A 22445-nucleotide genomic window follows, 5' to 3' on the forward strand; every position below is an offset into this window, starting at 1 on the left:
GTATTTCTTAAAATCTCTCTCTATTTTTAAGAAAACTGCCTTCATTTTTCCTAACCCAGAGGATAGACTTTTGTTAATATACATTATTTTAAATTAATTATAATTTCTAGAAGTGAAAATAATCTCTTAAATTTAAAAGATTTGTATTGGGATGGTCCTGTTTTGAGCAGGGTGTTGGACTAGATGACCTTCTGAGGTTCCTTCCAACCGTAATATTATAATTCAATATCATTTAAGAACTATGAATTAAAATAAAATAGTATAGCAAGTGAGAGCTTTATCTAAGATAAAGAGCACTAAAAATCATAAAATGAGACTTTAACTTGAAGTTTTTACCTGTTTTATTTTAAAGAGTTGACTTGCAATTTAAAGGACTGGTCCATATTTTGACAGTGCTGAATGCTCATTTCTTTTTCATTGTTTGCAGAAAGTTGGGATAGGTGAATAAGTTTCTTGTTTGAAGGTTTTCTGTTCTGTGATCCTGTTACCCCCTTAGTCAACACTAATGTGAAGCTTGGCGAGATAGTAAGACAGTATGTCCCTCAAGATGCTTCAAGTTAAACACATGCTCAGTACTGTAATGCTTCTTTTTATCAGGATTTTAGTCAATAAGCTATAAAGTGACAATAAATGAAAAAATAATGAAAATGATAAATTTGTCCTTTGAACAGATATTTCATTTCTTTAGAGATTGAGTACGCTTAATATGATGTATTTCCATATTTAGAGAGCTGCCTGATTATGTCATGTTTATTGATTATTTTATGTAATGTTTATTGTTCATGGGATGAATATAATAACACCAGATTTGGAACAATGTATTTGTTTTTTTCAAAGCCTGAAAGCAAAATCAAATCTGGTAACTTGAAGCCTATTATCCTTGATGAAATCTTGAATGAACATAGGAAAAGGATAAAAAATGAGATCACCAAAGCAAGCATTGCACCTATGGAGCATCTCAAACTATATGATAAGTTTAGACTCTTAATAAACAAACAAGCTGAACAGGATGTTGATCAGTTCCTAACAGAGGAACATACCTTTGAAGAAATAACCGGAGAAATTGTTAAGTACCAACACCTCAGTGAGGAAATACAGTACACGTCTAGGAAGGTAAATTATATTGATGTTTATAGAGAAACACTGAATTTATTTTAATATTAGTTTTGTGTTAATATACTGTATTGACTTGGCGTTCATCTGCTTTCTAGATGGACATTTTTCTTTGAATAGTTGCCCAGAGGAGCTCCCTTCTGGTATGCATGTTTTTGGCCAGCAACCGTTTCATGTATTTTGCCTGAACTCTGAATACTCTCTTGCTTCTCGTTCAGCTGAGGGCAGAAAGGGCAAAAGGCAACTAACCTCTTTTTTAATTGCAGGTGGTTGAAATAAAACCTTTAGCTTTGTCTACTTCTCTTGTATACTAAACATTTTAAATCTGTTTTATATATAAAGTAAGTATATTAGGTAGTAAAATATTCGTTTTTGTGGTTGTTCTTATACCTACTGTACAAAAAATGAAAAATACTTATTTAAGTTAGGTTCTTTGCTACTAATGAGATTTAGCCTGTATGACTGAAACAGATTTCCCAAGATTCAAAATTTTCCCTGTTACAATATGGCTAGTATGCTGAACAGCTCAGACATCCTTTTTGATTGTGCAGTCTTTGAATCCCTGTTTAAATATGGTACTTCACACCCACCTCCAAGCCAGGAGGTGCTTGCTAATCATCAAAAGTGGGTCCTGTGAACAGTTGCTTAGAGAAGGAGAGTGATTTGTAGTGTTAAAGTAAACAGTGTTAGCAAGTACTGTACTTGCTTTACAGTAACTGGTTATACAAGCTATATGAATCCCATAATCTGCCCTTCTTAGCCACTTCTAATGATGAATGCTGCTTCTGAGGAGTTTGGCAGAGATTTTGTACCAGTGAAGAAAATGAGTGTCGTCGTATCCTCTGCCTTTTATGTTTAAGGTTGTCGTGGAGGTTTTAAGGGCACAGGTATTGTTTCAGTAGGACAGTGATAGCCAATAGAATATCACACCTAGAGCTGAAGCACACTGAGAATCCATTTATCTTATACATACTGAAAGTCTTTACCAACACATCAGAATGAATGTAAAGTTTCCCGCATCTTCACTGTACATGGCATAGTCCTGCTTCTATAGAATTTCCTTGGAATTTTTATGAACTTCATTGGAAGCAGGATTTAGCCCCTAATACTGTCTAATATCAACTATTTTGCTAAAAGTGATGATAGCACCACAATTGTATAACACACTGAAGAATAAAACTTTGGCATCAGCAAGAAAAGGATGAAATGATTTAATAGGACTTTTTCATAGTTTCATAGTTGGTAGGGTCAGAAGGGACCTGAGCAGATCATCAAGTTCGACCCCCTGCCACGGCAGGAAAGAGTGCTGGGGTCAAACAACCCCAGCAAGGTGTTCATCTAGCCTTCTCTTAAAGCCTCCCAGGGTAGGAGCCAGCACCACTTCTCTTGGAAGTTGGTTCCTGGCAAGGTGTTCATCTAGCCTTCTCTTAAAGCCTCCCAGGGTAGAAGTCAGCACCACTTCTCTTGGAAGTTGGTTCCAGATCCTAGGTGCCCTGACAGTGAAGCCTCCTGATGTTTAGTCTGAATCTACCCTCTGCCAGCTTGTGACCATTATTTCTAGTTCCTCCTGGTAGCACTCGAGGGAACAGGGACCCCCCAATGCCTGCTGGTCCCCCCCTGACTTTATATTACAAACTGACTAGTTTGTAAACAGCCACTAGATCCCCCCTCAGCCTTTTCTTGTGGAGGCTGAACAGGTTCAGGTCCCATAGCCTTTCCTCATAGGGCCTGCCCTGCTGTCCCCTGATCATGCGAGTGGCCCTCCTCTGGACCTTCTCCATGTTGTCCACATCCCTCCTGAAGTGCAGCCCCCAGAACTGAATGCAGTACTCCAGCTGTGGCCTGACCAGTGTCACAGCAAGGGGGAGTATTGCCTCCTTGGACCTGCTTGAGATGCATCTGTGGATGCATGACAAGGTACGGTTGGCCTTCCTGACTGCATCCCCACACTGTCGGCCCATGCTCATTTTGGCATGAATAATGACTCCAAGATCCTTTTCTGTTGCTGTCCTGATGAGAAGGGAGTTCTCCCCAGCCTGTAGGAACTTTCGTTTTTGTGAATTCCTTTTCATGTAGTTTTCTCTGCATTTTACCAACTAAGAAGTTTTGTGCTGTCAGCAAAATCCTACCAGGGACTGGGGTTGGCTCCACAGTGTAGGTGTGCTGCCGCCACTGTGATGCAGACTCCTCCTCTAAGACAGTGTCCGAGGCTGGTGCTGTGCTCGGCCACCCCTAGTTACATATGGCTTTTTACCATTGTAGAAATATAATTTGACTCTTAAAGGCAGTAGATCTTGGAATATCTTTCTGGGTTAAGGTTATCCATTCAGAGGAGATGTAGCTATACCTTCCTCCTTAAGCAACTGTTAGGGGGTGCATGGGGGTGCATGTGCCCCCCCTCCCCCCTGATGGGGCCAGTGCACCCCCGATGGCCAACTCTGATGCTGTCGGTAGGGCTGGAAGCTGCCCTGACAGGGTCCGTGGCTTCTGTGGGTGCCCTCCCAGATTCAGGAGGAACCAGTCATTCATGCTTTCCTCTTTGTCCCTGTGCTCTGCCACAGGCTTCCAAGTGCTGAAGCATAATTCTTTTCTAGTCAGCCTTTGCTGCTTTACTCATATCTCACGTGGGTGTGCCAAGTGATTTGTAGTGTTAAAGTAAACAGTGTTAGCACTAATACTGAAAATCAATTTTCAGTGAAAGCTTCCACTACATTGAGAGAGAACCACTGTCAGGAACATTAATCTGGATGGGAATTCTTCCCAGATAGCCCTTTTGTAACAGAAAGAATCCCTTTGAGGCACCACCAGCAGAGTTTCTACAAAGAGAGAACTTTTTGTAGTTCCTGCTTTTCTACTTAAATCTGCTGTTTTTTAAAATTTCCTCCTCTTGTGGAAAAGAAAACTGGCTTATGTCCATGTCTCCAGTATGATTCTGAAATAATCCTGAGTTAATAAATTGGCTTGTCTTATGAAAGCCTGTTTCTTACTAAACTCTAGCTGTCTAGGGATGTGTTGAGGTTGAGAGGGAGAATACCGATATATATATACATGCACCTTTGCTTTTGGAAGGCAGAATGTACAAAAAAATGTAGCTGCTAAGCACACCAAAATCCAAGCCTACAATGCAGTCATCATCCATGCTCTGCACTACAGATGTGAAACATGGATGACCTACCATTGTCATCTCAAGAGCCTGGAGAGGTATCATGGACGTGGAGAAGCATCAGAAAATCCTCCATATCAAATGGGAAGATTGCTGCCCAAATGTCAGCATCCTTGCTGAAGCCAGTATTACAAACATTAAGTCGGTCATCCCCAAGCACCAACTTTGCTAGACCAACATTGTGTGTGGGTGCCCAACTCTCAACTCCCAAAACAATTGCTCTGTTCCCAGATTAGTAATGGCCTGAGACCTCTCAGTGGCCAGAGGAAATACTACATGGACACTTTGAAGGCATACCTCAAGAAAATGGATGCCGACATCAAGAGTTGGGAGAAGCTGGTTGCAGACTGTCTCTAGTGGCACTGCAGCCACAACAAAGTGGCACCCCTTTTGAGATAAAGCAGTTTGTCCTTGAAACAGAAAGGAGAGCCTACAGCCTATTCTCCCTTGTGGAAAGATCAGCAACTTCTGCAGATGGATCTGTGGCTCAAGGAGTCACCTCAGACCCATCAGTGAGCTCTGGTAGAGATTTTCCTTGAATCAAGGGATTACCGACAACTGTGTTTAGCCAGATAGGTCCTGAAACAGGGATCCTCCAACTCAACATTGAGGGACTTTCTCAGGTGAAGTGTGAGTATCTGTGAATATACTGAAGACACGTACCATCAATGTTCTTGCACTCTAAGAAATCCATGTCTCCAGTGCCTAACAGGCCAGCTGATACTATATACATGTATATATGGCATGTATATATGACTTATGACTAGCCATTACTGTCCAAAATATGGTTTAGCTATATATGTGAAGACCACCATCATGGATTTTGATGTCTTACCCCCAGCTGAAGAAAAAAACACTTACACTACTGCCATCAAAATAAGAGAGTTGCATATTACCAACATATACAAAGCCCCTAGTTTAGAATGGCTGAAGCATTCCCAAATGCACCAATCCCAGCCCTGTATGTTGGTGACTTTAACAGCCTCCATATTATGTGGGGTTATGAGGTAAATGAAGCCAAAGGTGAAGGCCTTATAGACTGAATGTCAATGGAAGATCTTCAGTCCCAAACAGCAAGCAACCTTCCACTGAGCTCGATGGCAATGTAACTGTAACCTAGATCTCACCATTGTGACCAGCAATCAAAGTGGGAGCATGCTCCATGCATCCTGCAGTGTATTCTTAAACGTTCTCAACAGTTAACATAGGCCCATAATTATTTACATCAGCATCAGATCCTTGTAATTTTGTCTGAATGTATCCCACAGAACGACCCAGATTAATTGGAGAGAGCGTCTGAAATCAATTGGAATAATTGCATAGACAAATACACACTGTAGAATGATTGGCTAGTCTGTGGTATGTTAGAGAAATATTTGGGGGTTACAGTGGACAATAAGCTAAATATGAGCCCACAATGCTCTAGCTGCAAAACAAACAAGCAAAAAACAAGAACATACTGGATTATGTTAACTGGAGTGTCATTTGCAGATCAAGGGAAGGGATTGCTCTATGTGGCCTGTGATAAGGTCTCATCTGAGTACCAGCTCCAGTTTTGGGCTTCACACTTCAAGAAAGATGTAGACAGACTTGAAAGATTCCAGCAGAGAGCAACAAGAAATATTAGATGCCTGAGAAACATGACTTACGAAGAAGTCATCCCCTTTGATAACAGTCTTCAAATACCTGAGGGGCCATTATAAAGGGGATGGAGATAGGCTTTTCTCTTTGCCTGGCTAGGAGCAATGACCTCAAAATACAGCAGGGGAAATACAGGTTGGAGTTTTGGAATCACTTTCTTCATCCCTGAAAATTTTCAAGAACAGGCAAGACATACTTGGCTGAGATAGCTTAGTCAGCGATGTTTCTGCCTTGAGCAGGAGGCTGGACTAGATGACCTCATGTGGTCCCTTCCAGCCCTAGTTTCTTATGATCTATGACCATGCAGTCTATCAGTCTATAAAGCTTGGGCCAACCTTTAACTCTGACTTGGTGCAACGAAGAGAAAACTATGCTTTTGCTGAAATAAAATTACAGGGATGTCATTTAAAAAGCTGTAGGTATTCTTTAAAAAATCATATTGACATACTCTGGGGAGGGAACCTAGTGGGCCAAATTCATTCTAAGTTTCATTCTAGTGAAGTTCATGGAGTTAGTACTACAGGGTGTGTATATAAGAAGTGAATTTAGAGTTAAATATATTCTCCTGTTAACTTACTTTGGTTTAAATCAGGAGTAACTCCAATTAAGTAAGTGAAGTTATTTTGAATTTACACTATTGTACATTAAAGCAAACTCTCCCCAGAAAAAAATCATATCCTTCTCAGCTAAATACTAGCAGGGAAGCCAGTAATTTCTTATTTAAGAGTGTGAGGCATCTACCTCTCAAATCCTCCATTAAAAATATATATCTATTACAGTCTGATAGTACTAAATATAAAGAATGTTGTGAACACAGCAGTTAAGGGTTATTTATTATTTCTTTTAAACATCATGTGTTGAGTTTGTTCATTTTATATTTGTATTCCAGTATATTCGTCTAGGAATGTTTGAGTTGCATTGTGATGAATTGATCAGAGCTTTGGCAAAGCGCGCAGAAGCTCTTTGTGGAAAAATTATTGCCAAAATGTTCAAAGATCATCAAGATATAAACCTGAGGTAAATATAAATATTACATTAAATGTGACTACATAAAAGTACATCATTTTATTTTCTTGCTGCATTTTTCTAAGATCTGAAGGGGATATTTTAATCTTACTTGTACATGGAATCAACAAAATATATTTTTATTTTTTGTTATAACAGAATAAAATATAACATTTTTTCTTTTTGGTTTAATATTAAGATAGAAGAATATGTTATGCTGGTAAAAACACTTTGCATGTCTTTCATACTTTTCAGATTATGTGATGAGTTTGAGAAGATAGCAGAAAAAGCTCTTACCACTCCTTCAAATACACAAGAGTTAATGGAACTTAAGGTATACCTTTTAGAAAATGTTTCAAGAAAGAAATAACTTTCTTGATCTGCTGTTGGATACACAGCAACCATGTAAACTTTTTAAAATTGCCTCATTGGTGAAGTGTCCCTGTTTAAACTCAGTGGGAGTTTTGCTACTGATTTCAGTGGAGCAGATATTTCATATGTGACTTCTAGGATCAATTGGGACTTAAGTTCCTATGCTCTTCTGCTTAGTGTTAAGAGGTGCTAATTGTAATTTATGCAATATGAACAATGTGACCATTAGAAACAAGCCTGAAACTATGGCTGCTTACAGACGTACCCCTCCCCCTCCCCCAAATAGCACTTTTAAACTTGGTGCGTCCCTGCATGCTCAGAAGAGGCATCACGTTAGATGGACCTGGCTCACCCAAAGTGTGTATAGATCGGGTGCTTTAGTGGGGCTTTTCTGATTAAATCAGCTATTAGATAAAAGTGCCAGAAAGCCTGGCTGAAGCACCTGATTGATACAGACACTGCAGAGCTGCGATGAACGAATGTGCTGTTGCTTCTGGTAAAGTGTGGGTTTTTTTGTTTTTTTGTTTCGAATGTCCATCAGCAGTCTGTAATCCCCTTCATGCAGGTGATAGAACAGATTTTATTATCAAATGGTATAAACTTCTGGTCATTACTTGGTTTGGCTGGATTCAAGCAGATACATTAGACAGGATAAATCCTATGGACATGTCTGTACCTCTCAGTTACTGTGCTAGGTAATGCCAAGTTGAAACATTGCACAGTACCACACACACTACTTTCTAACAGTAACATAACTAGGAGTGGTGCGTGGGGCATCAGCTACTCGTGCCTACTTACAGGGTGCACTGTATTGGCACCTTTTCCCCCAGAATCTTTGCTGCAACAGGAGCAGCCCTGTGCTGCCCCACTGTAGGAGCCACAGGAGACACAGCCGCCAGCACCTGGATGTAGGAGCTGGGTAGAGGGACACAGCAGCAGCAGTGCAGGTATTTAAGTCCCTGGGGAAGGTAAAACTGATCTCTTTTTTCCTCCAGGTACAAAGGTGTTTTACCCAGGGCTCAAAACTTTTTAGCTATGCCTCTGGAACTGGAAGCAGTGCAATTGTTTTTGCACAGGGTGACACGCACACAGAGGTGGCTATATTACTTCACAGTGCTGCTCGGCATTGGAATCAAGTGGCATAGACATGCCTTATCTCCCATTCTTAATGTCTTGAGCTAGTCAGAGACATGTACTCTATGGAGAGAGAAATCTGTTTTGAGTTTACAGAGGAGTTGGTGTCTCATACAAACTTTGAGAGATATTCCACTTTTAAGTCTTATATATATAGAGCTATTACTTAACATCTCCTTCCATGGGATCCTCTATCTTACTAACTTTAGAGGGTGCTAAAGAACTCTTCAGATTATTTGTTTCAGCTGTCCAATCTAATTATCTCTGCCTAGTGGTGTAATGAGTATGAGCATGGATATGACCAGGGACCTCCTAAATTCGAGGCAGATGCCCACTGGTTTCATAGGCAGAACACAGAACCCAGCAGCTATTCCGTGGGTGGAGTGCAGTACGCCCCCCATGCTTCTGATTGACTGAAGGGCCCTGGTGGCCCCACCCCTTGCCACTGATTGGCTGTGAGGGCTGTTTGCCATGTGGCCTTGCCCCTTGCTGCTGATTGGTGGAGAGGGGTGGGGCCACATGACAGGCAGCCCTGGCAGAGGGGCGGGAGTGACAGCCATCTTGCTGGCAGCCTTTCAAGTGGGCAGTCACCACCCCCTCTCAGTCTGGCAGGCTGCCACAGTGCCCTGAAGACTGTAGTGCCCTTTGGGGAGCCAGCATTTTATTTTCAGTAAGTTTTCCTTTTTTTTTCTTGCAAATTTTGTGGATTTCGTGAAACCTGTGAAGTCCACAAAATTGTCATTTTGTTAGGTCCGTATATATGACTCAGTAGGCCATTTGTGACCAAAAAAACCTTTGACTATATTCCTTCTTGTGCCATAAACAATTCTGTGGCAGAAGCATAGTCTGTGAGTTCTGGTGTTGTGGCTCCTTAAGCCTAATGCACTTTTCTTGAAGATCTGCATTGTCTTAAAACTCAAAGGAGTCAGTATGTTCTTTGATTTTCAGGTCTTCACTGTCTGTTTTCAGCAAGTGATTCCCAGCAGTTAGCTGATATCCTTTTCTAAATGTGATGAACTTTCAGTAGGTCTCCAAAATGCTGTCTTGGCTAGTTGACTTTTGCCAGTTCTCTGTATAGCAGCTGTTAGTCATGTGCCAATCACCCATGTCTGTATTCTGGCTAGCCCTGTACTGCTTCCTCATTATCAGGGCTTTGGTACTGTAATGACAACCTACAGCAGCACCTAGGCCAGTGAATCTCAACCAGGGTGCCACAGCACTCTGGGGTGCCTTGAGATCTTGTCAAGGGTGTTGTGGAATGCTATTACTAGATGTGCAGACATAAATCACAAGATAAACCTAGAGCTTTCCAGTAGGAATTCATAGCATTAAAAATATTCTGACCTGTGGGGGTCTTTCTGAGTTTTTTGCAACAGGAGAATTGTTTTATAATTTGTCCTGTAGTGAAAGAATGAATAAAAACTGAGAACTGGCATTTTCAGAAAGGTGCTATGAGTTTAACAAGAGGTACCTTGAGTCTACAGAGGTTGAGAACTACTGACCTAGTCATTGTATTGTCAATAAAATCACCTGGCCTTGGGAGGAAACAAAAGAAATGTATCCAGACTTTCTCCAGCTACTGGGGGTGTAGTCTGTACACCGTTTACACCCATAAAACAAATAAATAAGAATCATGGTCTTATAAATGTTAACATTTATGGAGACCTTGATTCTTCATTGCTTTCAGACCGTTTTGGTCATTTTGCCAAAGACTGCATTTGCTTTCTGGATGTGGGACCACATTCTCATCAATACTAACTCAGTGTATCAGCACACTGCCCAAGTAGCAGAACTCATGAATCACAAAAAATCATTCTCCGTTAATGTACAATGTGGGTGGCATACAAGTCTTGCCAGGTGCTAGTAGATACATGACCTCATTCTTTGTTAAATTAATTGTGATCCTGGATCTGTTTGTGGCTACTGCAAAGCAGCCAGCTGGCACCTGCAGGTTCTCTTTGGAATGCTTCTTTAATGCAGTCACCACTTCAGTCATCTCAGTGTAGCTAAAAGGTGATTTTTTTTAATTGCTTACAACCATGCAGTATTGAACGTTTCATAGGTACTGCATCATAACTCATACTAGCTAGATTGTGTCCAGCTGCCTTCTTCACAAGAGCTACATAGACCAGGTTGAACAGAATGGGTCCAGGAACACAACCTTGTTTGACTCCATTGGAGATGTGACAAGGCTCAGATAGACCAGTGCTATTTCTTAACTCTGTCCTGTATTCCTTCCTGGAGCTGGCACAGAGCTATAACATCTTTTCATTTTCCTTTCCAGGAGGCTCTGAGGGCCAGATCATCCGACTTTAGCAAAGACATTTTTTGATGTCTGTAAATGCCATGTGGCGATCACAGTTATAGGCACAGCATTTCTATTAGCTCTGTGAGGCAACATTATGTCCATTGTCCCTGGATTCATTCTAACATTGCACTAAGACTGACTTGCTTGAGCATAGTCCCAGGGCATGCTTTCAGGGCTGCCCTGAGCCATTCACACTGCACTTTATGAGTGGCATAAGTGGTTTGGGAATATTTGGCAGTGAATATTTGGCAGTCAATATTTTGTTCTTTCTCATGACAGTGTAGAAATATCCTTATATTTCTTCAACAAAATAACGCATCATCCAACTCATTTAACAACACTTGTAGCAGTATTTCATACCAAAGGTTTCAAGTTAGCATAGCATCCTCTCCACATCATCATTTCTGGATCTGTTTTATTTCCAAGTTTAATATGTAGACTATTGTAGATATTATATTGACAGATTAAATATATAACATGTCTTCTTGTCAAAACCCCTCTTCGCTTAATTTTGTATCTTGCAGGCCTATGTACAGAAAGTGGAAACATGTGACATGCTTGAGCTGGAACAGAAATTAGTGGATGCTAAAAATTGCCTTGCTTTCCTGATAGAATGTACAAACTTATCACCGGCAGATATTAGGCTGAACAACAGTGTCTTTCAGTGGTATGCACGAATGGCAGAGATTTTTGAAGAGCACAGAAATATAATTAAAGAAAAAATAGAACAATTTCAAGCGGGACTTAAGGTTTGTAATAACAGCATTTTAGAAACCTTTGTGCTACTTGAATATTTTAAGTGAATTACCTGTAATGTAATAATAAATGTGAAAGGTAAAGGTATGCCTTCAGATAATTTATTTTATGTCACCTTTAAAAATGAGGCAGAATTAATTATATTAAATAGACATATGTTAGTTTATGTTAGTATACTTTCATTAATTAATTTTAATTTTTCTGTTTTACACTGCTTATACTATGCATGACTTACACAGTCTAAGCCACATTTAATATTTTTGCTCTGTCCTGATGAAACAGCTGTATAGCACTTTCAGTGACAGTTATGAAAGTTATAAGCATGAAACCTTGAAATCCCTGATCATGCAAACACTTATCAATGTGCTTAACTTTTACTATGTGATTAGTCCCTTGGAAGCCAGTAGAAGTATGCCGGATACAATTTAAAACTGAACATTGGTTGCTTCTATATGTGTGCTTAAGTGCTCAGTAGATTAATTTGCTTTGGTGGAAAGCGGCACAGTCTACATGTGCAACACTATTAGACCACAGCAAACTAATTTTCACTTGTGTAAGATAGTACTGTCAGGTACACTACTATCTTACCATGGTGAAAATAACTGCACCTAAATGCACAGTTTATTATACCACAGTTTATTATAGCCCAGGCAGCAGGAGGCCAGACCTCTGCCTGCCACCTAGCCACATGCTTCTGTTCTTTGGGCGCTCTTGTGCCCCAGCCAACCCCACAGCCACCTGATGCTGTGACCTGGAGTCCAGGGATAACTCCCCCAAACCTGCTGGCAGCCTGGGGCTGCTCTGTTTTGGCTCAAACTGCTGCAGTACGGGGCACGTGTGAAGAGCCTGTGCCCAGGAGCAGCTGACTCTGCCTCAAACTGCACCAGAGTTTATTGAGGCTCACTAATGGCATGTGTAGATGCACCCACTATGTACAAGAGAATGTTTAAATAATACAGTTTTGTAACATAAGTGTACCATGTAGCAGATTTATTTTACTTGGGCTCCTTCTACACATGCAAGAAAAGGTGTGATGGGATCCCCCTGCACCAGGAATAAGCAAGCTCCTGTGGCTGGGAACCCCCCTCAATTGAGGGGCTTCCAACCATGGGGCTTCCCAGGCACCTCTAGGATCGGAGGATCACCACTGTTGTGATCTCCCCACCACCCCGGGGGTATGGGAAATGCCTGTGGCCAGAGGATCACCACAATGCGGTGATTCCCCTGTCCCAAAGGTGTGGGGAAACCCCCAGGGCTAGAGGATCGCTGTTGCTGTGATCCCCATCATCCTGGAGGTTTCCCTATAACCCTGGGGCTGGAGGATCTTTGCAGGGGTAATCTTGTATAATGCTGTAATTGTTTTTGTCAAGTATATGTAAGCCTTGTAAAAAAGGAGTAAAAAGTATACTATAAATTCTATTGCTTATGTACGTTTTAAATATATCTGTCTGTCTGTGTATGAGTTTTATTTTTGTATCTATAGATATATTATCTGCATAGTCACCAAGAAAAAAAATATAATCCAAGTTCTGAAAAATGGTTTTCATTTGAGTAGTTTCACTGAAGCACATGTTTGGAAGAACCACATCTGGTTGGTTTTTTTTGGACTGTTCTGAGAATTTGCAGAATGTATTGTTATGTGACTACTAAGTAGTACCTAGATAGAATAAAAAATGGGAATTTATGGGCATGAGGCTTGATTCTGTGCATATTGAAATCAAAGATAAAATTTCCAGTGTATTAGTAACATTCTATTATTTAAAAAACCTGCAGCCTAACAGTCAGAGGTTTGATTACCATTACTATGCAAAAATGCTTAATTCCAACTGTTGTTTAAATATCCTAACACAATACATTTGAAATATGTACACATTTTATCAGATCCGTTGTGAACGATTTATTGAGGAATTGGAGAGTTACTCTAGGCAAGCTGAAGAATTTTACACATTTGGAGACATTCAGGAAATCAACAGATATTTGAAAAAAGCTCAGGCCTTGAATGCAAAATTGGATACAGCTGCTGATAAGGTACAGATTTCAAATTTCCAAATATAATTGACTCAATCGATCTAAAATTATTAATTTAGGAAGTGTAACAGTCACTGACAACTGGTCAAATGATTGCTAATTCAACTTCTAAGTAATTTTATGTTGTATTTACAAAACATATTACAGGTGAGTTACTAGGAGGCACTGGATTAAGTTCATTTACACAGCAGCATGCAATGTTGCTGGAAAGGAGGATTTATAGTTTCTATTTCCAGGGTCTAGGAGACTACTAAAGTGCTGAACCCTGGTTGTTATAGGTGGTTGTCATATGTTGTTATAGCCTGATGGCTATTTGAACCTGTTCTAGCAAATGGGATGACAATAAGGGATAATCAGATACTGCCAAAATAGTAATCAGTAAAATAAGTGTTTTTCATCTGAGGCTTCTAAAGAAGGTAAGGATAATGCTGTGATAAGGAAAGCATGACAAAAATTCACTTGGAGCAGGTTCAAAAGGGGAGGAGAAGCTGATGTTTGGGAGCACACAACAGCTGTTATGCTCTAACAGTTATGTATGCATGAGCTTGTGGCAATACAAGAGAGTTAATTCACCCTGACTTTGACCCTGGATGAAGTAGACTTAAAATTGGAGTGGTTTTGCTGTACTTGTATTGCTGCAGGCACCTGCACATGTAACTGTTGCAGTGTACATGTGTACCTTTGTACACACCCTTACTTTAAGATGTCAGCTGCTTTCAGTACAATTAGCTATGTGGTTTTGCTGATATACCTGTGGTTGCTAGAAGAGTTTGAGGGATTTCCATTTAATTATTTGTATACCTTTCTTAATAAGGGATGCCAAGCCAGTAATGTTGGGTACATGCCTACCCTCCTAGATAGCTGTTTCTTGGAGAGTATCATAAAGTTCTCTGTACCTTCCCCTGTGTAACACACTTTGGGCTGTTAGGCCCCTGGCAGACCTTACACTTAAGATTTGATTAACCCATTAATCTTGTCTTAAGTAGTAAACCAGCTAGGTGTTCATGCAGTTATTTGGCACAATAAAACAGGGAATAAGCCACAAAGTTATTACACATAATATGCGTAATACCACACATGTATGGTCATAGAGATGATTGCGTGATAGGGGATCAGTTCCCAGTTGTGGCCTGTTGTGGGTGCAGGGCTCCCCCTGCACCAGCAAGCAGCAGACCAGGTCCCTGGTGTGCCTGACTTGGATTAGCACTCCCAGCCTCAGGAATTCATTGGAATCAAAGGCTCCAATGCACCCCGAAGGCCGGGAGCCCCCATCAGCTGATTGCTATTCCAATCCAGGTGTACTGGGCACCCAGCTTGCTACTTGCCACTGTATGTGGAGTTTGGGATCATGATACTGGGCTCTCCTTGCACCAACAATAGGGCACAATTGGAATCTGATCCCTGATCCCACAGTTGTACCTTATGCCATGGATATGTAGCATGGGAGGAGGTGAGATTGTTGGGGTTGCAGATAAAATCCCATCATGCCTTTAATTGAACATCACCTTGGGGCTTTTGGAGTATTGAGGTTTGCTCCTATTAAAGTAAATGATGACACTCCTGTAGGAACTTATTTGGTTCTTAAGGGCATCACTCAAAGCTCATTAAGTGATCTTTAGGTCGGGTGCCTAGTTTTAGAAATTACTCTAATGTGGCTGACAGTATCCCTCTTTTTAAGATCAGTTCTGACTTCTGCCGGGCTCATACTCTTCACTGTTCAAAGACAAGGAAGCAGAAGTAACTCTATTCTACTTTTAGGTCTTCTCTAGTTTTTACACCCCAGAGATCTGAAATGGTCTCCAGTTTAACTTACAGCAGCACAAGCACTTTCCTAAATTGTTCTGAATAAAATCATGCCTAGGGTCTCTGCTGATGAAAGAGCAAGTTCTCTGGTATTTCCCTTCTGCTTATTGCTGGCTGGCTGTCATTTAAGGACTTCTCTATGTTGGGGGAACCAAGGCTAGTGATACAGCTTTTCTGTAAGGGTTATTTGACTCTGGGTCTTGCTATCCTCTTTACTCCCTTAGAGGCTGAACCTCTTGACCCTTGGAATATGCTTCTGTGAATGGAGAGTAGCTGATTTGTACTTCAGGGTTTATATAGGTGGGCAAGTCTCTGCATTTTGGATATTTTAAAATCTTTTGGTCTTTATACTCTTAAATGTTTTAAACCTAAAGCTAGTTTTTAATATGTAAATGTATATTTATGTATAAAATTAGAAAAGGGAGAACAACTATTCTCCTTTACTGCAGAAGCAGGAACTAAAGCATTATTTTTAAATTACAGCAAAGTAAGATTTAGGTTAGATCTCAAGGAAATAAAAAATGTCCTTACTGATAGCTGATGGTAGAAGAGACTGCCCAGGGAAGTTGTAGAATTTCCTTCATTTTTAAGTTTTCAAGAGGAGGCTCAATAAACATCTGAATAACATTCCTGCATTCTTGAGGTCCCTTTTGACCCTATGACTGTATGATCTTAATACCCATAGGACGGAGCTAGAAGATGTGGGCAATTTGTTCTGTATTTCAGACTTCACTTTTGTGTCTATAGATTGACCAGTTTAATGCAGAAGAAGAGGCCTTTGGATGGCCGGCATCTCAATACCCTCAGCGCAAAAAAATCCAAGACACTCTTAATCCATATCTTCGTCTCTATGATATGACTATCGAGTTCAACAGTAGACACAAAAACTGGATGGATGGAGAATTCACAAAAGTGAATCCAGACCAGGTAGAGGTAGATGTAGGAAATTACTGGCGTGGACTCTACAAACTGGAAAAAACCTTCCATGATTCTCCAAATGCATTATCAATAACAACAAAGATTAAAGCAAAAGTAGAAGAATTCAAAAATCACATTCCATTAATCCAGGTGATTTGCAATCCTGGATTGCGAAAACGTCACTGGCAAGCCATGTCAGATATTGCCAATGTCTCACTGACTCCTACTGAAGACTCAACTGTCTCTTCATATATTAATATGCATCTTGAGGCTTTCTTGGAGAAATTTGAAACAATTAGTGAAGCAGCCAGCAAGGAGCATTCACTTGAAAAGGCCATGATGAAAATGATTTCTGAATGGGATGTGATGGAATTTAATATCCTTGCTTATAGGGAAACAGGAACTCATATTTTATCATCTGTAGATGATATTCAAATGTTACTAGATGACCACATTGTTAAAACACAAACTATGAGAGGATCTCCATTTATTGCACCTTATGAAACAAATATGAGGTAAGTCTTTACTAGAAGTAGTGGCCTTCCTAAATAAAAAACAGTTTCCTTCTTACTCTGCAGCTAAGACTAAGATATAATTTATATATATTTAGGATTATGGAATCCTTCATAATTGGGTAAAACATTTCAGTAGCATTTCACCATCAGCAAAAGGCCTTATCCCTTTAAAAAGAGATTACCATGACATTTTGGGAAATTATGGAGGCTTACTACATAATATATATACTTACTATACAATAAAATTTGATAGTAGGTATTTATGATGTAAAAGTTGCAAACAAATGGGATTCATCACCACATCTCAGATAACAGATTTTTGAAACATGTAAATAGGATGATGAGTCGCATTTGCATATAAATTTCTATTGGCAGAAAAGTGGGAATTTCTGGGAAGAGTAAGGATCAATAATGTTCCGTCCACAAAAGACATGGGTGAGATCTCTACTAAATATTTTATCCAATTATAGTGCTAGTACTTTTAAAGGGAGGTTGAAAAAGTGTGAAGAATTCAGAAAAGAGCTAAAAAATGACTTGTGGTCTGGAAAACATACTTTACAATGAAAGACTAAAGGAGTTCAATCCCTTTAGCTTTTCACAGAGAAGATTAAATAAAAATGTAATTGTTATTACTTTTGTTATAATTACTTGCATTAAAATTCTAATAGTTATAATTAATGTTAGAAGGCTTTTTAGTCTATGCGGCAAAGGCATACAACATCCAGTGGTTGGATGTTGAATCTGTAAAATTCAAATTGGACATAAAAGGCAAAAATATGGCCGTGAATATTATTTACTATTAAAATCGATTATTGGAACTGTTCAGAGACTGAAAGGAAGAGAAGAAAAGAATACAGGACTCCTTTGGGCATTGATTTGGGTTAAGTGAGCGCAGTTGATAGATAAATATCTGTCTTCATATATATTTTTAAGGGGACTGGATGTATGTTTACATGTTAAATTGGCTATTTGATAATTGGATTTTTTAATAAATAAAGGTAAAAAAAAGAATTGATTATCATAGGTAATCTGATTCAAACTATTTACAAAAGAATGTAGTAATTTCTCTAATGATAGGTCTAACATCAAAATAAATTTACAAATGTAATGACTTGTAGCATGGCTGTGCCATCTTAACTTATCTGTACCAACCTACTTAACTTGCAGTGAGACAAAGCCATGTCCCAGCAGGAAGAGCTCATTTCATGGGCATTTCCTGGTGCTCTGGCCACTTGGTGCTGATTGGCAGAGAGACACTTCCCCTCAGCACTGACTGGCAGAGAGGCTCTGTGGTAAAGAGTTTGACAAGGGGACAGCCACCCTCTTGACTGCTGGCTGCTGTTTGTCTGGCCCCCTCCCTCAGCACTGATTGGTGGAGAGGCCCAGGGAGGGTGGGGGGTAGGAGGAAGGAGGGGCAGCCACCTTCTTGTCTGCTGCCCCTTTCATGCCACCCCACCAACTAGTGCCTTCACTTCCCAGGCAGGCTGTGAGGCCCACCTGGGAGGGTAAGACTCAATAAAAACTTATTTTTATTAAGGTTTTTTCTCAAGGATTTCACAGGCAACCCTGAATTTCTTGTAGCAGTATGGGCTTTATCACATTAGCAACTCTTCCTGAAGCATTTGCATACTGGTTTTTTGTGTATAATAATGTCAGTGCTGCTGGTTTCTCATTGCTATTGTTATCTATGCTAAATAGATTAATCTATTTTAGGGATATTAGCACATACTGCAATCATATCTTCATTTTGCTGTACAGATATACCCTAAAACAGTAGGGTCCAAACATTTTTGTAGGAGTGCCACAGATTAGGCCTGCACCCTCCCCTACTGCCAATCTCATGCCCTTCTCCTGCCCAATCTTCTCCTTTGCTTTCTGATTCCTGCCTTGCATTCCCTGCCTGATCTGATGATCTGCTTTCTGGTTCCTTCCTGATATTCCACCGTGTTACCTGTCCCCTCCGCAGTTGGTCTCCCCAATCATCTAGGAGTGGCTGCCTGTGCCACAGGTTGGCCACCTGTCACGGGGGCACTCGGGTGCCCCGTTCCTAGGAAGAAATTAGGGCAGCCCAGGTGTCGGTTGCTGGGGCAACTGCAGCAGGTCACCTGACCAGAAGGGGGCAGGGCCTGGCATTTATAAGCAGCCCAAGTTGAAGCCTAGCTGGCAGTTCCCTTCTGGCAGCCGGAGGAGCAAGAGCTCTGCAGTGGAGTCGGGCTGAGTCGAGCAGACCGACAGAATGAGTAGCGGCATCACGTTGCAGGGTAGAGAGAACCCTCCCTGGGAGGCTTGGCAGGAGAGACTGGTGGGACTGGGTTGTACGTTATAGCCGGTAGGCTTATGGTTCTGTTACAGCCGATTGGCTTATGGTTCTGTGGTGTTATTTGTGTAAAGACCGGAGAATTGGGAGAGGCTGTAGGGGACAGAGGAGGCCTCAATAGAAGCTCCCCAGTGGAGTGGGGGGTTCCTGGGTGCCCTGGGAGGGCACAGCGATTGGTGCCAGAGCTGGCACTGCGGATGAGCACCGGAGAGAGGCGCGACGTTGTGGGGTGTCGTGACCCCGGCCCCGTGGGGGGGCGGTATTCTGCCCAGTGTGGCGTAGGCCCCAGAGAGGGTGAGGAGCGCGAGAAGCACAGCGTAGGCCCCAGAGAGGGCGAGGAGCATGAGAAGTGCTGCGTAGGCCCCAGAGAGGGCGAGGAGCGCGAGAAGCTCTGCGTAAGCCCCAGAGAGGGCGAGGAGCGCGAGAAGCACAGCGTAGGCCCCAGGGAGGGCAAGGAGCGCGAGAAGCGCCACGTAGGCCCCAAAGAGGGCGAGGAGCACGAGAAGCGCCACGTAGGCCCCAGAGAGGGCGAGGGGCGCGAGAAGCGCCACGTAGGCCCCAGAGAGGGCGAGGGGCGCGAGAAGCGCCGCGTAGGCCCCCAGAGAGGGCGAGGGCGAGGGGCGCGAGAAGCGCCGCGTAGGCCCCAGAGAGGGTGAGGGCCGTGAGAAGCACCGCGTAGGCCCCAGAGAGGGTGAGGGGTGCGAGAAGCATCGCGTAGGCCCCAGAGAGGGCTGAGCGCACGACTAGAAGCCGGAGAGGGCTGAGCGCGCGACTAGAAGCCGGAGAGGGCTGAGCGCTTGATTAGGAGCTGGAGAGGGCTGAGCACGCGATTAGAAGCCGGAGAGGGCTGAGCGCGCGGGCAGGAGCATGAAAGTAAGAGCCCGGACAGGGCTGCGCATACATTTGACAGGCCTGGAGAGGGCGCGTATAGAGTAAAGGCGTGAAGGGCGTGTGTACTGGAGAGGCCCCGGGAAAGGGGCGCTTATATTGGAAAGACCCCGGAGAGGATGTTTACAAGAGAGAAGCCCGGAAAAGGGTGAGAGTGTAAACAGAAGCCCGGGAAGGGTGGGTATATTGGGCACACATACTGAGGGACCCCAGAGAGAGGGGGTGCGCGTATTGAGAGACCCCAGGAAGGGGCGAGCATACAGACACGAGAACGTCCGGCACATCTGTGAGGCTTGGGGCGTGCTAAAGGGCAGGTTGGAGGCACACGTAGCCCCATAAGGCTGGGGTGCACCAGGTCAGTACAACCAGGATAGGGGACAGGAGATACTTGAGCACTGTGTCCAAGGAGACAATAAGGCAGCCTCCATTATAAAACTATATGACACTAAGACGTGGCGGGCGAGATAGAGGGTGCTGAATCGCCTACTTGGCACGGCAGGGGGGTGCTAGGGAGATCACGGCTGCTCCTAGGTCCACGCGCCGTGACACCACCCCATCCTAAAAGAATGTATATAGTTTAGCAATTCCCAAACTCTGACAGATTGTGCACCACCAATTTAAAGTGATACAATCTTAACTACCACCATCTTAACTACCACCAGCAAATTTTTCAGTTCAACCTAAGTATCACCAGCAAATTTTTGTCATATAAAATACATATAATAAATCTGTTAATGCATACCTTTGACAGGTTATCTATGTAGTACTGGTGGTACCCATTCCACAGATTGGGAACCGCTGATATTGTTCAACCACAAGATGCTGGGTTAGATGCATTGTGTGAAATTGTATGGCCTCTGTTATTTAAAGAGTGCAAACAGATGAACATGAATGTTCTCTTGTGACCCTAGAATTTATTAATACAAGAGTCCTTGACCTGGGCTGGTTGGGCCAGTTGAAGTCAATAGGTCACTCATGTATGAAAATCAGGTTCATCTGGTTGCACTCTCTAAATAACACAGGCCATACAAGACTTATAGCAGGACCTAAAGACTTACCTCAGGACCTGAAGTTCAAACCCTAAATATTCTATTTTTAAATATCTCAGCATGTCAGTGATTTTACCAGACAATTTGGACTCTTAGGCTAGGGACAGACATTACACATATACCAGTTTAAGTGATCAGAAACTGGTTTAAACCTGTAACGGAACAGATGGTCAGTACACATAAACCAGTTTGAAAATGGCTGAAACTGGTTTGAGATAAACCTGGTTAAATGTAGTATCAGACTTAACTGATTTGACTCAAACCAGTTTATGCAATGTCTGTTCCAGACCCCTTCCTTCATTTTTAAGTTTTAAGGTTTAGCTTAGAGTCCCCCAGCATCCCAGATGCTTTGCAGCCTGGGTAGAGTCCTCTGTTCCAGAGAGCTGGGTTGGCCCTGCCCCTCTGCTCCCTGGCTGGAGCTCCAGCTGAGACAGCAGGCACAGCAGCATCTGTGTGGCTTCCCTGTGCCTCCTCCCTCCTCCAAACTCCCTGCTCAGGCAGGGATTCTTCTCTCCCCTCTCTCACAGCACAGACTGTAGCCAGCACATGGTATGCTGGCTAATGCTGAGAGTTGTCTGTATAAGGCAGACAGGACAAAGGCAGACAGGACAGTGTCCACTTAGGACTTTTTGGAGCTAATCAACAGGTCAGCTGGTAATGTCCCGCCATTCCTTCCTTGGAAAACATTGTTTAAGAAGAGCTTGAACTAATGAGAGAGGCTTTTGTTTTTTTGATGGGCTGATAAATGTTCTGTTATCAGTTCCCTGTTGGGCTGATCTAGAGCAAGGACAGACAGGGGAGGGAACCCCTCCCTACTCAGAGCATCTTGCTGAGGTCTGGCCACGCCTCCCCTCAGCTCAGCACTTTGGAAGAGAAGGGAGGGCTGCTCTAGTGCCCCCTGGCTTCTAGCCTGAGCCAGTGCAGGCATGTGCCTGCATTTCTTCAGTCCAGAGGGAATGCTGTATGTTTCGAAACTGGTTCAGCCTAGCTAGGTTAGACTAATCTGCAAAGATTGAATCTTTTCAGGCTCATGGTTTTTGAATGCCTGTCCCTAGCCTTATTCTCTTTTGGTTTATGATGATGGGAAAAAGAAGTTGCTGGTAGAATTGCAGGCTCATGCACAGCTTTGTGTGTAACAAAGTAATATGCTATTAGTTAATTTTTCTTATTTTGAAAATAATTGAAAAATCTTAAGATATGAGGTTTTTTCAGAGTAACAGGTTCCCCTAAAGGTCTATTTCAAAACTCATTGAAGTCAATAGGAGACTTTTAATAGATTTTAGTGGGATTTGGATCACACTATCTGTTAATAAGCGAACTGTAGAACTTAATGTTTTTGTTTAATTAATGATGGCCTCATACTTAGGACTGAAGTCACATGGAATTCATTGCTGAAGGATTTGATTCAGTATTTATATACCTATTTCTTCTGAAA

The 22445-nt window shown here is 42.0% G+C and overlaps 1 protein-coding gene across 1 annotated transcript in view; it reads left to right on the top strand.

The window, feature by feature from the left end:
- DNAH7 (dynein axonemal heavy chain 7) overlaps positions 1-22445 on the top strand; it is a 226187-nt gene that overhangs the window by 45026 nt on the left and 158716 nt on the right. Inside the window, exons 12-17 of the mRNA XM_090045212.1 lie at positions 838-1113; positions 6807-6934; positions 7178-7256; positions 11261-11485; positions 13374-13520; positions 16071-16756. Of these exons, the coding sequence (XP_089901338.1) occupies positions 838-1113; positions 6807-6934; positions 7178-7256; positions 11261-11485; positions 13374-13520; positions 16071-16756 (1541 nt within the window). The remainder of the gene's footprint in view (positions 1-837; positions 1114-6806; positions 6935-7177; positions 7257-11260; positions 11486-13373; positions 13521-16070; positions 16757-22445) is intronic.

The sequence above is a fragment of the Crocodylus siamensis genome, chromosome 4, assembly GCF_052110815.1.
Source record: "Crocodylus siamensis isolate JL-2025a chromosome 4, ASM5211081v1, whole genome shotgun sequence".
In the NCBI taxonomy this organism is placed as follows: domain Eukaryota; kingdom Metazoa; phylum Chordata; order Crocodylia; family Crocodylidae; genus Crocodylus; species Crocodylus siamensis.